We start from the raw sequence: 12623 nt of genomic DNA, 5'->3' as shown, positions 1-12623 counted from the left end.
TTTTTTTAGAAAACGCAACTCTAGGAGAAACTCCGTGCGGAACTCTGGGAGCAATAGCTTTAAAATAAATCTTGACAAGAAATCTTGCAAGGTCCATGTGAACTACTTCACACGGTCGGAATTCAAGAATCTTGGATGGTTTTAAAGAAGGAAACCCAGATTAAATTGCAGAAATCTTAGAAAAATTTCGGTGGAACTCTACCCAAGTAACCAAAAGTTCCGCTTCCCATGACAAAATGCACTTTCAAGTTCCGCGAAGTTCTGATAAAGTTCCAAATGGAACAAGTTCCGGCAAGGCTCATGGTTAGCCATTCGGAACTTTATCTGAACTTCGCTGAACTTTAAAGCTGCTTAAGATGTTACTTGGAACTTTGTCGGAACTTTCAAGTTCATAGAAGATCATTTCAGTAGCATTGTGTTTCAATGAAGATTAAATTTATTTCTTTTACAGAAAACAACTGTTCAAGCATACACGATTAAAAGACAAATATGAATTTATCAAATCAATGAATACTAGGCTTGAGCAAAAAAAAAAATACCGCCCATAGGATTCGAACCGATAGTCGCTGCGTGAGAACCCTACCCCCTACAATTGCGATTAAGTGAACAGCAGCTAAAGTCTGACTTGAATCGATTTTCTGTCGGCAGCTAGTTTTGCACATTTGTACAGTAGTGAAATTAGCTTGACTTTGTCAAGTGTCTTCAGCAGCGCAGCGGTAATTCGACAGGCTATCACGCAGGAGGATCCATTTCAAATCTACATAGCAGCGACATGTGTGAAAATATAATAATCAGAAGCAATTTCTAGACATGAATCACAAACACACCAACAGGGTTGTGATTCTGGAAAACACATTTTTGTTTCTGCATGAATTTTATCAAAGTTCTGTCAGAAGCTGCTTAGAAGGCTATCCAGCGTGCTTATGTGAACTTTCAAGTTCCAAAATAACTTTAAAATGAAGCTGCTTAGAAGGCGAATGAGCAACCTCGAACGAGCTGCTTAGCCTGTAAAGTACCCTTTTATCTGACCTTTTGGTTTGGGTACTACCTCCACTAAGGGAGCTTTTACCCTAAACACATTTAAAAAATGTTCGAATTCCGTCTTAGACGATTAATTTCAACGTTTCTAGCATAGAGCCTGAGAGAAAGTCGCCACGCCATTCGTCGTTCTAAACAATCGCCCCATACAAACACATTTTTGTCATTTGGCCAAATTATTTTCGATATTTTATGTGTCCCACCCCTTGTCACACATCAAATGTCACTCTCCTTACCACCGGCTTCCTTGGACCTTCTGACAGTCTGACTACTTAAATATTGGCATTCGCAAACGACTCGACCGTTTGGTGGCACATTGAAACCTTCTCACTGTTATAAATTTTGTATCAATGTTATAAATAAACTACATACTATTTTCCTCTCGCGTTCGTTCGTGAAAAACGTGGCGGCGGGACGCAAATGTCACTCGAGACGACGGCGACGCGCGATAAAAGTATTCACAATGGAATGTTTTCTTCTGGCGCGTTCGCTCACTCGCTCGCTTGCTTGGGGCTAGAGGGCAGGTCGATCGCGCGGGGATCACATTGCTGAGGTTTGCAAACATCTTCAGCCGCCCATGGTATGGTAGCACCGGCATCAGGAACGACAGTAGCAGCAAATAAGATCAAAGATTAAAAATCTGTCCTTTCACATTATTGCCCGTTAATTAAAATGAGTTACATTTTCTTTTCTCGGCCGGCGGCGCGGCGATGCATTCGGCTTTTGGTTTTCCGAGTTGGTTCTTTTGGGGCGAATGAGCGGTTGTACTTTTGTTACGATGATGGGATTTCCTTTAGCAACGGTGGTCTTCGCGACTGCCGTCGCCGCTGTCTGCGTTGAAAAAAAGGGGAGAGACACAAGCTCTGTCAAGTTGAGAGGAGGAAGTCTGCTGAAAAGTCGAACTAATCGGCAACACTGGAGTTTGAATGACATAAACTCGTGTCATTTATTCGTTGACAACGATATAAAGTACTGACGCCAGCCACAGGTACAATACATCATTCAGACTTAAGCTGCTGAAAATGCGATCTAATCGGCAACACTGCAGTTTGACAAGATTCTGAAAAAGGCAGGGTACTATTCTTAATGAAACCTAACGAATTTTGAGGTTTGTTGGACGGCAGACGTTCCCGTTGGCGCGTGGATTGCCGTTTGGTAGATTTGAAATGTGATAGATTATGGTTAAGATCACTTGCGAAGGTGATGCGGCACAGTTCGTGGGTTGCCGATTTGTAGACGTAATATGATAGATTGGTTACACTGAACTGTGAACGTTTCTGGTTTAAAGTCCGTCATTATTCTTCTGCATGTTAGCAAATGGATACAACATCGAAACTCTCGGGAAAACTGTCAGCACTTTACAACTTCACAGAACAAAAAGAACAGTACAAATCATTACTCCAGCACTCATAATCAATCAAAAGAATCGAAAAGGGCACGTCTGCAAACCCAACGAAAAGGGAAATCCTCGTGCCAACTTGAACCCAATCTTGACAAACAAAACAAACCCTACAATCTGAACAATCCGCCCTAGAAAAAAAAAAATCAGCAGATAGGCAGAGGAAAAAACACGCTCCGTTACGGATCAATAGCCAAGATCCAACCGCAGGAAAAAGAGCATCCCACAAATGACAGACATTTGTAGTAATTACTTCCTCCCACTTGTACCCCCGGCCCCGTTCCCTTCGACACCACAACATCCAACAACGGCGCAAATCTATAAGATTGTCCTTCAATCATTTCTCTAACCATCACCAACCATCAAGCACGGAGCGAAAAACACGAGATTCTTTTGAATGGGAACCGACCACCTCGCACTCCATCGTCCACCCCTTGCCACTTCAGTGAAATACCGGAATCTCTTCCCCCGCTGACGACTTGCCGCAGCCAGCCTCAACCCCCTGAATCACACGAATCGATTGTGCCCACCGCTCTGACTAGGAGGCACTTGTGCCTTGTGCGATTCTTGAGAACATCAGACATGGAAGCAACGAAAAAAAACGCAAACTTCCAATCAAATTGTCGTTGCGTTGCGTTGCCGCCACAGCGAATTGGGAGATTCTTCAGAAATCGAATCCGGTCAGTCATCATCCATCAGTCAGCCCCAGCGTTAGTCGGCTACTGTTTAATGACATCTTTTGCTTCAGCCCAGGTCCGGTCCACCATCAGGGTTGCGTGATTCGATCCGTTGCCGTCATCTATTCTTCTATCGCTCAATCGCGTGCACTAATGACTAAATTTTCCTCCGATTCAGTCCAACCATCAAGCAAGCCTGGTATGTTCTTGATCGATTCCACGAAGGTTCTCGCTGTCCGTTAGGAAGTTCGGTACGGGCTGAGTTGTCAAGGCCTGCTCATTTGCGAGATTCGTCAACCGTCTGTTGAGCAGTGATGCCAGTGATTCACACATTTAGCGGAAAATCACAGATAAAATCAAAAAAGAATATGGCACCACTGCCACGGAGCGATGACATTTCACGACGACAGAGCGCGCGGGGATCATAGCGTGCCGTGCGCCGCCGTGATCATGACCTGTGTCCTAGGGTATGTGTCATTGTGGGTCCCAATTCATCGGAAAATCGGTTTTTGACGTGGGGTAAATTGGTCGGAACGGGAGCGTTGACAGCCCGCAACCTCTTCCATCACCGCTGACGAAGAGAAAAATTAGCAACAGCCAAAACGTTTCGCTAAAACGTGGTTTGTTTACATTAGTTCCGAAAGACAGCTATCCCCCATAGTTAGCACCAGCAACCAGGCAGGGTCTTCCCGTCTGCACGCTGGGGGTGAGGAAAATTGCATTGCAATTTTCCACAAAAGGTGTCTTTTTCACCTTGTGACAGCGTCGTGGTTGCCCCTTTAAATGCCAATTAGTTCCGCACGCTCGTGCTTTTTTTTCGCTGTCGCTTCTTGCGGGTTCCAACCAGCAGCAGAGCCAGAGAGCTTTGTTGCCCGCTGTTGGGACTCTTTGATGGGTTGCTGCGACTGCGATGATGACGATGACGGTGGAGAAAAAAAGAAGTACCTCAGCAACCGAGCGAAGCATCCATTTGTTTGTGCGGCGGTGGCCCTTTTGCGCGTCATCCGCCATTGCCATCATTCACCATGCTTCAGTTCTCGAAGTGCTGCCAGGCGGCGGCGGCGGCGGCCAAAGAGAAAAGAGATGTAAAGTCGTTTTATATAAATTTTATAAAAGCTGAAACATATAAATATAGATCGAGACTTGAGATTGCACATCGTCGGGCTCTTCGTTTCTTTTTTTTTTCATTCGCAACATTCTCCATTGCTCCTGATGCTTCCTGACCAGCCTCCGGATTCGGTTTTGATGGTCGTCTCCTCCTCCCTGACAAGTCGAGTAACAACCACGACGACGATGAGGACGATGGTGATATGCTCGTTGGTATAGAATGTAGATCTCAAGTAGTGGTTTTCATCCATTTCTGGGCCGACCGAAGAGGCGAAAGACAGAGACAGGCGAGATACGAGATAAAAGCGACGCCCATTCCCTTGGAGATGCCCTCTAACTGTCGTGGAGTGGGTCTCTCGCCACCACACATGCATGCACGGCGGATCCACACCAGCAGCGAGTGCAGTGGATTGGGATCGATTTGATTTTTTATCCATGGCGCAGCCTCGGGACTTCCTTTTGACAGATAGGCAACGAGCAAAGTCTGGCTTCGAATCCCCTTCCTTGTCCATAACAATCCCCCGAAATGCCGATCCGGGATGCCTCGTTTTTTGCCAAATGACAGATTTGTATTAATTGTAGGTTCAGATCCCGGAATGCCTTCGTTCGGAAGACCCGAGGGTTCGGACATGAATGACGACCGCATCCATCACATCCTGTCCGAGGCTCAATCGATGATCAAGCGAGACTCGCAGGATCTCGTAACGCCTCAGCACCCGTCTCAGCAGATGCACCACCAACAGCTTCAGCTCCAGCAATCACTTCTCGATGACTCGCAACACAGTGATAATGACTCGAAGTCTCCGCACCACCGGGACGTCCAGTCGCCATTCGCCAAAGATTACCTTAGCCGACGCGCAGGCCCCAGGAACAACGATTACATCCCCCAGGACAAGATCGCCAAGATCTACCAGGAGGAGTTCTCCAAGCTGATGCGGAGTCCGCGGGAGTTCCCAAAGTAAGTCATCGACGCTCAGCCGTCCTCACAACACGCAATACTAATTCTCTTGTTTAGTTTCCTTTTCCCTCACTTCCTCGGCGGTGGAATGCCACCGATGGAACGCCTCCAGGACGACAACATCCGCATGGCATTGGAGGCCTACCACCGCGAGCTGGCGAAATTGCAGCAAAACGCGTCCTCTGGAGCCGGCCTTCCCAACATGCCGAACATCTCTAATCTGCCGAACTTCCTTGCCCTCCATCAACAGCAGCAAGCTCAACAGCACGCTGCCCAGCAACAGCAACAACAGCAGCAAAATCAGCAGGCCGGTCTCAACGGATCGATCCAGGATCTCTCACTCCCAAAGGAAAAGCAGTCGTCGAACAAACTCAACGGTTCGATGACCGACTTGGAAAGCGAGATCGACGCTGCCAACAAGGAAGTAGACGAAGCCATGAAGCACAGCGCCTTCAGCTTAGTCAAGCCAAAGCCAGAACCTGGAACCTGCACTCCAACGACCACAGCTTCATCTGCCCCAAGTCCCATCAGCAACAGCATCCTGCCACCGGTGATTCCTCCATCGGAAGACATGTCCGTCACTGTCAGTCCCCTCCAGCGAATGGCCTCCATCACAAACTCCCTCATCACACAACCACCAGTCACTCCACATCACTCGTCCCAGCAACGACCACTTAAAGCCATCCTTCCGCCCATCACACAACAGCAGTTCGACCTGTACAACAACCTCAACACCGAAGACATTGTCCGACGTGTCAAGGAATCCCTCTCGCAATACTCCATCAGTCAACGACTCTTTGGCGAATCCGTACTCGGTCTGTCGCAGGGCTCCGTCAGTGACCTGCTCGCCCGACCCAAACCTTGGCACATGCTCACCCAAAAGGGCCGAGAACCCTTCATCCGCATGAAGATGTTCTTGGAAGACGACAATGCCGTTCACAAGCTAGTCGCCAGTCAGTACAAGATCGCTCCGGAGAAGCTCATGCGAACCGGCAACTACAGCGGTTCTCCTCAAATCCCCGGCATGATGGTCAAACAGATGCCTCCTCTGCCCAAAATGCTAAGCGACTCCATCAACAAACTCCAGCAAGACCAAAAGACGCTCCTCCAGCTGCAAATGTCCCAAATGCAACAGATGCCACCGACGTCGCAAGCTCAGCAACTCCAGCACCACCAACAGCAACTCCACCAACAACAGATGGCAGCAGCAGCGGCAGCCGCCCAACATCACGCTCAACAAGAAGCTGCCGCCCGCCAACAACAACAGCAGCAACCACCCTCCTCCCAACCATCCCCCATCCCTCCTCAACCACAGTCCCTCCAACAACAAGCCAACCAACAGCGACAGCAGCCGTCCCCTCAAACGATGCTGCTGACACCACCCGGCATTCCACCGCAACATGCCATTCCTCTTCAAACCTCCGGCGGCCCGCTCGTCAGCGGCCTGGACAAGAAGCCCCCAATCATGCTCGGCGTCCACTCGCCGCAACAAACGTCCACCCCGGCCAGTCACCAACAACAACCCGGACCGCCACCCGGTGTCAACTCCATGCGGGGCGCCCTCCACCAGCACATCTCACCCACCGTGTACGAGATGGCTGCCCTGACGCAGGACCTGGATACCCAAACGATCACCACCAAGATCAAGGAAGCGCTGCTCGCGAACAACATCGGCCAGAAGGTAGGTTCGACTCTCGACAAATATTGACCTAAATCTCTAACCCAACACCGTTTTCTCCTTTTTCCATCCACAGATCTTCGGCGAAGCCGTTCTCGGTCTCTCGCAAGGCTCTGTCTCTGAACTGCTTTCGAAGCCGAAGCCATGGCACATGCTTAGCATCAAGGGCCGAGAGCCCTTCATCCGGATGCAGCTGTGGCTAAGTGACTCCAACAACGTCGAACGGCTACAGATGCTCAAGAACGAGCGCCGCGAGGCCAGCAAGCGGCGACGTTCGACCGGGCCCGGAGCGCAAGACAACAGCTCCGACACCAGCAGCAACGACACCTCCGAGTTCTACCACTCCAATTCGCCCGGACCGGGATCAGTCGGTTCCGGCGCGGCACCCCCGAACAAAAAACAGCGCGTCCTCTTCTCCGAAGAACAGAAGGAAGCGCTCCGGCTGGCGTTTGCCCTGGATCCCTACCCGAACGTACAAACGATCGAGTTCCTGGCGACGGAACTTGGTCTTTCCACCCGAACCATCACCAATTGGTTCCACAATCACCGGATGCGACTGAAACAGCAGGTCCCCCATGGGCAACCCAGCGAGCCGATTCCCTCCCGAGAAAACCAATCCGGAGCGCCCTTCGATCCGGTGCAGTTCCGATTACTGCTCAGCCAACGGTTGATGGAAATCCAGAAGGAACGCATGGGTCTGAGCGGAGTTCCGCTGCCCTACACGCCGTACTTTGCCGCCAATCCCAATCTAGCGGCCCTAATCGGGCGAGGATTCATCCCCGGAGACGTGGACTTGGCAGCGCTGAACAAAGCCGTCAGCGAACAGATGAGCGGCTTGGATCTTTCGATGCCATCGTCGGTCAAGCGGGAAGGCGAAGAAGAGTTCGACGAGGACGGCGAAAGCGGTCACATGAGCGATTCGGAATCCGTGGATGGAGGATCGCGGAGGGGAGGAGATGGTGACGATCACTCGGCAGCAAGTTTGTCGCTGGCCCAAGCCATGAGTGCAATGTCTCGGTTAAACCGAAGGAAACCGGCCGCTCCACAGTGGGTCAACCCGGACTGGCAGGACGACAAGAATCCGGGAATGCCAGGCGGTGAAAAGAAAGACGGCGATCTGTTGAACGGCGTATGCATGATGCCATCCGAAGGAGTTCAATCGGTTCAGCAACGGTTTGTGGCCGCAATGGCTGCGGCGGCAGCGGCAGTGGCGGCGGCTGCGTCCGGTGCAAGTGATAACGAACAGGACGATGCCAAATCGACGCATTCCAAGCAGTCGATGGACGAACAGCAGCAGCAGCAGGGCTCGGAAGAGGAGGCCCGTGAAGAAGATAAGGACGATTCGGCGGTGAGTGTGGCATCGACGGCAGGTGGTGAAAACGGTGGGGAGGGGTCCGAAAAGGACAAGGATCTGGTTCAGGTCAAAACGGAACTGATGGAGGAAACCGAGCGGTGGGAATATTAAATTCGTGTAAAGGACCGGTTATGAACCGATCCGAGTAGGCGGCGGCGAAGACGACGGCGGCTGCCATGGTAAGCTGTCAAATCAGTCAGTGTGCAATCGAAAATAGCTAAACAAAACAACGCGCAAACAAAAATGCGGGAAATAAGCATGGAAAAAGTCCGATCCGGATGGACGAAAATGTGATTTTAAAACAAATATGGGAAGAATGTCTCGATGAACTCTTCTGTTTTATCTTTGTTATACAATTTGTTTTATGCGAATGGATGCTCGTACTATTTTCTTTTTTCCTAAGATAAGCTCTAAAATCTATATAATTCTCTGACTGCGATCCAACTTCCTCAGTTGTAAACAAATGTTTATATATTTTAAATCTTGGTTTTCTGTTCCATTGTACATATTTTATCTTGAGCCGATAGGGATAAGTTTTTTCCTTCTTTTGAACTATCAATATAAGAAGACTGTTGAAACAAGTTTTAAATATAATATCGATGATTATAAAGTGAAAGAAATAGCGTAGATTTTAAGCCACTAGCGTAACTTTTAAGAGAGGGATAAACACATTTTTACATTAGGATTATCGAACGGAATCGAACAAACCCTTCTACTTTTCTGTTTTAGTTGTATGAGGGATGAGTTTTTCTCCAAATTGCATTTACTTCTACCTATTTCGAGTCTAAGCGCTATTATAGGGCATATTTGATAAACTTTAACGTACTTATAGGTAAATAATGCTAGCGATAAATATGTGTCTCCCCCTCTGCTGAACAAGAGTCCCCAAGTCACGGTGTTTCATTTATCGATTTTATCTAACAAAACCTGTGCATTAAGACAGCTATACAAAGATGTAAATGGAATTTACGTTTTGATGGTATATTTTTGTCATATAAAATCGATAAATGAAGCACCGCGCCTATGTTTTTCCCGCATCAGGAGAGCAAAAAGGAAATCAAAATGTCTTAAATTATGTGGGAACTTATCGTGAACGGAGAATCAAAATGTTAGAAAACGAACAACCGACCGGAAGTAGCTTGAATGTAAATAATTCAAAACAAATATGGAGAAATTCCCATCAAAGTGAAAACAATATACATATGCATAGAGAAGCAGACACATACACCCACACTCACAAACACAAGTAATGGAAAAAAGGCCAAATATTTAGCAGATAGTGATAAAATCATTAAAAGTAGCGAAAATTTTAAGTTTTCTGTAAATTTTCTTCTACAAAGTTTTTATTAAGCCGTAGCAATTATTTATTAGCATGTCTTCTTTTTGTTTTAGCTGCAAATCAAGTTAAGAATCGCGAAAATTACAGGATTTTAGAAACTCAATACAATGTACACTCACACATATAATTACTGCATTAAAGTCAACCGATGATAATGATGGAACAGCTAAAGTTCATAAATTTGCATAAGAAACGATCTCAAAACCAACCAAATATATTTAAAAAACAAACAAACAGCAAGTAAAGATGAACCGAGCAAATCTCACACAGTGTTGGGGAAAACACCAAACACAGAACGAGTGCATTTCTACAAGAATGGGAAAGCGGAGCAGTCAAATCTCCCTTCTGCCAATCGAGGTTGTCGGTCGGCGGTGTAAATCTTTTGTAAATATTATTTCCTCTCAGTTGTGAAGGCTCAGCACAAATCGAACGCAAACTTTGCTTGTTTTGAACATCTCAGAAAGCGAAGACAAACCGCGCAAAACGCATATCCGAATTTAATGGAAACAACAGAATTAAAAGAAAACGTAAACGAATATTTATTCACCACTTTTAGAACGTACAGAAATCATAGAGGAAGCATTAATTTCAACAACGTGTAAAAAGCTAACAATTTTACTGGAAAAGAAACAAAAGGAACCACAATCCTTGCAAGTTATCATCAATCAGCAACAGAAACATTATAACCAATGTAGATTAAAAACCGAAGATCAAAATTTGCTGCTAAATTGGGTTTCTTTGAAGTTCTTTTCTGGATCGCGTGAATCATTCATTCGTGAAACGCGACGTTTATTTTCTCAGTGTAGGACGGCGCCTGTCGCACGTTTCGTCGATGGCTCCTTCGATGTAGGGAAAGCGCAACCGGTGGGAAAATAAGACGAGTAAAAACAATCAAATTGTTTAAATAAACATAAAATTTAACCGAAATAGCTAGGAATGTGAATTTTATATTACAAAACTGGGAATGCAAATCAAGGAGAGCATAAATCATGGAAACCGGAGCTGGAGATATTCAGAGCATTGGAACACACGGTAATTTGAGAAACAGGAAAATTGCAATACGTAAACAAGCATACATTCAAGTGAACATGAAAATTTGAAGATCATACATTCAGAAAAAAAAACACTAACTTGAATATAAAAAAATGCGCTGGTAGTTCAAATGTTTATTTTTTCTAGTTTTCCTGGGAGTTCAAAATTTTCGTTTTCAATCAATCATTTAATGGACAAAGCTTCGAACTTTTTTTTTAATTTTTCAGTAAGGGTGCAGTGCGCTTTACAAAAGCCTGTTTAAAACCTCCCGGATTCAAACTAAGTTTTGATCCGGAAATCGAAAGATTTAATGTGTTAACTTTTAACTGTCGTTCCATATTTTCTGTTTCCTACTTTCTTTTCTATTTTTGCTAGTAAAACCTTGTTTTTACAAAACATTTTGTTTTATTGGACAAAAATTGCCGTAACTAGGGACACATCTTTGTAGATAATCCGAGAAGCAGTTGTTTATGTCTCCTTCTCCAAATAATAAAAAAAGAAATCATCAATCAGAATTTAATCGCAAAGCAGAGACATTGTAAATTAATTGTGTCTATAAATCCGCTGAGTAATGGTATTGGAGCAGAATAGTTGCGGTCCAGGAAAATTAAAGTTCATTAGCTCTGGAGCCATCAAACAGGAGACACACAATTTCCGAGATTGTGCACTCGAATAGCGTACGATAGGAAGAGAATCGTTATAAAACAGAACTGCTAGTGGAAAAAAGAAAAACAAGAACAAACAGTAATCATATTTGAATAAATTAAAGCACAACAAAGTGGGAAAATAATCAAGTGAAAATAGTGGACGAATAATAAAGAAATCTGTAAATACTTATTATCATATCATTATATTATATTAATTAATTATAATTATTATATATTAAAATTATTATTACAATTATAATGGTAACATTATTACATTGAATGAATAAAGTAAAACGGTAATAAAACAAATATCTCGAAAATGTTTAATTTATGTAAGTTGAGAAAATTTAAAGTTTGGGATCGTGCATTCATTATGTCATGCTGTACCTTGCTGAACTTCCGTTCTAGTATGGTTTATGAACCCTCCCTTGAATTAAATCATTCGTTTGTCCCTATGTCATACAGCACTTTTGCTTTTTCTTTTCAAAACCTTATGACCATTTGGGCAGGGAGTTCACTGCATGTACAAAAATTCCAGTCAATTTGTATCAAATTGAATGAGTTATACGCGAAAAGAGCGTACCCAAAATAGGATTCCCTGTCCAAGTGGTCCCACGGCCCCACCCCTTCAAAAAGCACAATCAATTGGATTGAAACAGGCCATCTCTTTCGTTTTGCGTACTCCATAAAACCATTTCCACGCTTGGTCTTCCATGTACGTAATTTGTGATCGTGTGAGTGCCATAAAAAATATCGTCATTCGTAGAACAGTTTTGCATACAATTTATGGTACTGAAGCTTTAAAGCCCGTGGTTCGTATAGCATTATAAAAGCTCGCTATAAAATTGAAACATGCTTTGCTACAGCTTTCCAAGCAGCTTTATGTGGAAGCTTTTTAGCACACACTCTACTTTACCAACCATGTTTGGAAAGCTTTCTAGTTTGTTGGGGTCGTCCTTTAACTACGTGATCTTATTGTTGTATTTAATGTTAATGTGTTTTTGTGAGGAAAAGATGGATACCCAGGCATCCAATTTTTCACTGAGTGGAAAATTTCGGAAATTACACAAAGGGGTTTTTCAAAATTTTTGGTTAAAAATAAATTTTAGGACTCTTCTTGGCAATCCTCTCCAGAACCTGAAGGATTGTTCGAAAAAAATTTTTTGAAGAATTTCCAAACCTCACAAAATATGTAGGGGTACTCCTACGGAAGTGTTTCTGAAGTATGTTTTGGATAAATCCTCAAAAAAACCGATAGAGACTTTTCCTTGTTTTGATGAAACCTTTCAGATATGGTATGAGCATAGGCGAAACTACTGGGGGTGCAGGGTTGCCAGGCACACCCTAGAATTTGAACACATTGCTGTGAGATATTGGGCGACGAATGAAGAATG

The 12623-nt window shown here is 45.0% G+C and overlaps 1 protein-coding gene across 4 annotated transcripts in view; it reads left to right on the top strand.

Moving 5' to 3' along the window:
* The window catches only part of LOC109427974 (homeobox protein cut), a gene marked incomplete at its 5' end in the record, with an annotated part of 40743 nt that extends 29423 nt beyond the window's left edge, over positions 1-11320 (top strand). For 2 of the 4 annotated variants that reach the window (XM_062843352.1, XM_062843350.1), the window contains 3 exon segments: positions 4810-5179; positions 5237-6860; positions 6934-11320. In XM_062843352.1, the coding sequence (XP_062699336.1) occupies positions 4810-5179; positions 5237-6860; positions 6934-8322 (3383 nt within the window). 4 annotated transcript variants of the gene reach the window in all.
* Positions 11321-12623: the final 1303 nt, after the last annotated feature.

Source organism: Aedes albopictus, unplaced genomic scaffold, assembly GCF_035046485.1.
Source record: "Aedes albopictus strain Foshan unplaced genomic scaffold, AalbF5 HiC_scaffold_166, whole genome shotgun sequence".
In the NCBI taxonomy this organism is placed as follows: Eukaryota; Metazoa; Arthropoda; class Insecta; order Diptera; family Culicidae; genus Aedes; species Aedes albopictus.
This window is presented reverse-complemented; position numbering and strand designations above follow the sequence as displayed.